This window comes from Borostomias antarcticus (assembly GCF_949987555.1).
Source record: "Borostomias antarcticus genome assembly, chromosome: 34".
NCBI lineage: Eukaryota > Metazoa > Chordata > Actinopteri > Stomiiformes > Stomiidae > Borostomias > Borostomias antarcticus.
Genome location: NC_140267.1, coordinates 4,976,776 through 4,981,775, shown reverse-complemented (window position 1 = coordinate 4,981,775; position 5,000 = coordinate 4,976,776). Strand labels below are relative to the sequence as shown.

The following is a 5,000-nucleotide window of genomic DNA, read 5'->3' as shown; positions in this document are numbered from 1 at the left end:
ACACACACACACACACACTCACACACACTCACACACACACACTCACACACACACACTCTCACACACACACACACACGTATAGCACCTAGTCAACTCTTAGAGGGAAGAGAATGCAGAGATGACAGCGTGTTTGTGAAAGGAGAAACCTGACTACCTAGAGAAGTCAGGGGGAAGAGGGGAGGTGAAAGAGGAGAAGAGAGTACAGAAGGGGAGAGGAGAGGACAGGGGAGGACAAGAGAGGAGCAGAGGGGACAGGGAAGGAGGAGAGGAGAAGACAGGGGAGGACAAGAGAGGAGCAGAGGGGACAGGGAAGGAGGAGAGGAGAGGACAGGGGAGGACAAGAGAGGAGCAGAGGGGACAGGAAAGGAGGAGAGGAGAGGACAGGGGAGGACAAGAGAGGAGCAGAGGGGACAGGGAAGGAGGAGAGGAGAAGACAGGGGAGGAGACATGTCTTGGAATGCAAAAAAATTGAGGTCCGCACTGACAGCTGCCCCAAAGTATATTTATTACTTGAGGACAAAAAACAACATTTCGACCCAAGGTGGGTCTTCGTCAGAGCGGCCCTCAATTTTTTTGCATTCTTCGTAACCATATTGTCCGGCACCAGCGGATGGATCATGTGCTCATCAAACTCTACAACTTCTTCTGAGGAGACATGTCTTAACATGACCAAGGTATCACATGACTAGGGAGGTGAAGAGCGCTAGCAGAGCAGACCCAGAGACCGGTAGGGCTGTGTGTGTGTGTGTGTGTGTGTGTGTGTGTGTGTGTGTGTGTGTGTGTGAGAGAGAGAGAGAGAGAGAGAGAGAGAGAGCGCTACCAGAGCAGATCCAGAGACCAGTAGGACTCACCTCTTGGTCAGGTAGCTGGTGAAGTTCTCCCCAAACCCGATGACACCCCAGTACTCTCCATTATAGACTCCGGTGAAGGCTTCTGTATGGGCCAGTTTCACCTGGGCCAGAGACAGGTACAGCGCAGAGAACAGCAGGACAGAGTAGAGTAGAGCAGAGTAGAGTAGAGTAGAACAGAGTAGAGCAGAGCCGAGTAAAGCAGAGCAGAGTAGAGAAGTACTTTATTAGACTTTCTGCCACAGACGTCAGCGGGGAGATTTTTGCTATTAAATACTGTGGACTGATGGTTCCATGTTTTCCACAGACATGTACACCTACCATAGACCTACCATAGACCTACTATAGACCTACCATAGACCTACCATAGACCTACCATAGACCTACCATAGACCTACCATAGACCTACCATAGACCTACCATAGACCTACCATAGTCCTACCATAGACCTACCAGAGACAAGAGCTTCTTGTCTTTGAAATCGAGTTTAACATGTTTTTGAATGATTTTTCAAATACCTAACCCTGACCCTAACCCAAACCCTGACCCTAACCCTAACCCTGACCCTGACCCTAACCCTAACCCTGCGGTACCTGTTCCACACTGGAGTTGTCCAGGAAGGAGAGCAGAGATCTGCTGAAGGAGAACAGGCCGGTGTCGTTGTTGACGACGGCCACCTGTATTCCCCTCGGGTCTCCTCCGATACACAGACACATCAGAGAGATCTGGATCACGGGAAGCAGGAACTGGAAACACAAGGACCTGGAGGACACGTTGTTCTGTTAGAGAGATCTGGATCACAGGAAGCAGGAACTGGAAACACAAGGACCTAGAGGACACACTGATCTGTTAGAGAGGTCTGGATCACGGGAAGCAGGAACTGGAAACACAAGGACCTGGAGGGAAGAGAGATCTGTTAGAGAGGTCTGGATCACAGGAAACAGGAAACACAAGGACCTGGAGGACACACTGATCTGTTAGAGAGGTCTTTCAAAGTTCCTTCAAAACGTTAGTTGCTCATGATATGTTTGGCGTTCATCAACATCACCAAAACCAGCAGAAATAGGGTTGATGTTTATATGTCAGACTGGGTTGCAAATCATGGCATGTTTTTTTCTCCGTGCACACTTATACTCAACACAGCCCCGTGCACACTTATACTCAACACAGCCCCGTGCACACTTATACTCAACACAGCTCCGTGCACACTTATACTCAACACAGCCCCGTGCACACTTATACTCAACACAGCTCCGTGCACACTTATACTCAACACAGCTCCGTGCACACTTATACTCAACACAGCTCCGTGCACACTTATACTCAACACAGCTCCGTGCACACTTATACTCAACACAGCTCCGTGCACACTTATACTCAACACAGCCCCGTGCACACTTATACTCAACACAGCTCCGTGCACACTTATACTCAACACAGCTCCGTGCACACTTATACTCAACACAGCTCCGTGCACACTTATACTCAACACAGCTACGTGCACACTTATAGGGTCAGATGTATTGGCCACCAGACAGACAGAGTTATCCATCTAACAGTGGGATACTAGTAGGAGAGGAAGGAGCATAGCAGGATGTCCACCATCATCATCCTCACCCCGGCATTCTCTTCATCCGCACCAGAGTCTTGATCATCAGGGCCGCGATGTTCCTCCACCTGGGCAACACATGTCTCGCTCGCACCTTCCAGTCAGCTGGACACACACACACACACACACACACACACACACACAGGTGCACATGCACGCACGCACACACACACACACACAGGTGCACACGCACACACACACGCACGCACACACACGCAGGTGCGCACACACAGCCACGCATACATGCACACGTAAAAAAAAGAGAATATGACATGTTTAATAAAGAAAATTAAAAATCATATCAAGATTGACATTAAGACAAATTGTTTCAAATATAATAAATGAATATTGAAGGGGTGTGAGTACTTTTCAGATGCACTGTATCTGATAATGCTCCAGGGACATCACGGTATTGTGAAGAGGCCCCCAGGGACATCACGGTATTGTGAAGAGGCCCCCAGGCTACAAGAACCAGCTACACAAACATGTTACCCAGAATAACCATGTTCCTCAGCCTCCCCGACTCTATGGAGCAAAGCCCTTCCATCGCAGCACCTGAGTATTTGGGCAGCTCCTCCGCGGGTCCTGGTCCGGTCCCCAGTATTGGTCTGCTCTCGTCCCGCCCACTTTCAAATGATTGGCTGTTCACTAAGACCCCGCCCTGTGGGCTGGAACTTTGTTTGGACGCGACCTGGTCACTCGTCTCACACAGCTGCAGGAAGGCACTCTCAAGAGTCTGCAATCAGACATTATCCTTGAGTAAATATATTATTTCTATATTAATATACCTTTTCATAGTATACTGTGTGCATAATTTACAAGCCAGAAGTTAATAATTGTGGGCATTTATGAGGAGGTGAGGTAGTAAACTGGTCATGAGGAGGTGAGGTAGTGAACTGGTCATGAGGAGGTGAGGTAGTAAACTGGTCATGAGGAGGTGAGGTAGTAAACTGGTCATGAGGAGATGAGGTAGTTAACTGGTCATGAGGAGGTGAGGTAGTAAACTGGTCATGAGGAGGTGAGGTAGTAAACTGGTCATGAGGAGGTGAGGTAGTAAACTGGTCATGAGGAGGTGAGGTAGTAAACTGGTCATGAGGAGATGAGGTAGTTAACTGGTCATGAGTAGGTGAGGTAGTAAACTGGTCATGAGGAGGTGAGGTAGTGAACTGGTCATGAGGAGGTGAGGTAGTAAACTGGTCATGAGGAGGTGAGGTAGTAAACTGGTCATGAGGAGGTGATGTACAGGAGTAAACTGGTCATGAGGAGGTGAGGCAGTAAACTGGTCATGAGGAGGTGAGGTAGTGAACTGGTCATGAGGAGGTGAGGTAGTGAACTGGTCATGAGGAGGTGAGGTAGTGAACTGGTCATGAGGAGGTGAGGTAGTGAACTGGTCATGAGGAGGTGAGGTAGTTAACTGGTCATGAGGAGGTGAGGTAGTGAACTGGTCATGAGGAGGTGAGGTAGTGAACTGGTCATGAGGAGGTGAGGTAGTAAACTGGTCATGAGGAGGTGAGGTAGTTAACTGGTCATGAGGAGGTGAGGTAGTAAACTGGTCATGAGGAGGTGAGGTAGTAAACTGGTCATGAGGAGGTGAGGTAGTTAACTGGTCATGAGGAGGTGAGGTAGTAAACTGGTCATGAGGAGATGAGGTAGTTAACTGGTCATGAGTAGGTGAGGTAGTAAACTGGTCATGAGGAGGTGAGGTAGTAAACTGGTCATGAGGAGGTGAGGTAGTTAACTGGTCATGAGGAGGTGAGGTAGTAAACTGGTCATGAGGAGGTGAGGTAGTTAACTGGTCATGAGGAGGTGAGGTAGTAAACTGGTCATGAGGAGGTGAGGTAGTGAACTGGTCATGAGGAGGTGAGGTAGTAAACTGGTCATGAGGAGGTGAGGCAGTAAACTGGTCATGAGGAGGTGAGGTAGTGAACTGGTCATGAGGAGGTGAGGTAGTGAACTGGTCATGAGGAGGTGAGGTAGTTAACTGGTCATGAGGAGGTGAGGTAGTGAACTGGTCATGAGGAGGTGAGGTAGTGAACTGGTCATGAGGAGGTGAGGTAGTTAACTGGTCATGAGGAGGTGAGGTAGTTAACTGGTCATGAGGAGGTGAGGTAGTAAACTGGTCATGAGGAGGTGAGGTAGTAAACTGGTCATGAGGAGGTGAGGTAGTAAACTGGTCATGAGGAGGTGAGGTAGTGAACTGGTCATGAGGAGGTGAGGTAGTAAACTGGTCATGAGGAGGTGAGGTAGTTAACTGGTCATGAGGAGGTGAGGTAGTGAACTGGTCATGAGGAGGTGAGGTAGTGAACTGGTCATGAGGAGGTGAGGTAGTAAACTGGTCATGAGGAGGTGAGGTAGTGAACTGGTCATGAGGAGGTGAGGTAGTAAACTGGTCATGAGGAGGTGAGGCAGTAAACTGGTCATGAGGAGGTGAGGTAGTGAACTGGTCATGAGGAGGTGAGGTAGTGAACTGGTCATGAGGAGGTGAGGTAGTGAACTGGTCATGAGGAGGTGAGGTAGTGAACTGGTCATGAGGAGGTGAGGTA

General features: G+C 49.1%; 1 protein-coding gene across 1 annotated transcript in view; it reads right to left on the bottom strand.

The window, feature by feature from the left end:
• abch1 (ATP-binding cassette, sub-family H, member 1) overlaps positions 1-5,000 on the bottom strand; it is a gene marked incomplete at both ends in the record, with an annotated part of 20,059 nt that overhangs the window by 6,113 nt on the left and 8,946 nt on the right. The window contains 4 exons of the mRNA XM_084460876.1: positions 852-952; positions 1,442-1,610; positions 2,466-2,562; positions 3,013-3,193. Coding sequence (XP_084317002.1) covers positions 852-952; positions 1,442-1,610; positions 2,466-2,562; positions 3,013-3,193 — 548 coding nt within the window. The remainder of the gene's footprint in view (positions 1-851; positions 953-1,441; positions 1,611-2,465; positions 2,563-3,012; positions 3,194-5,000) is intronic.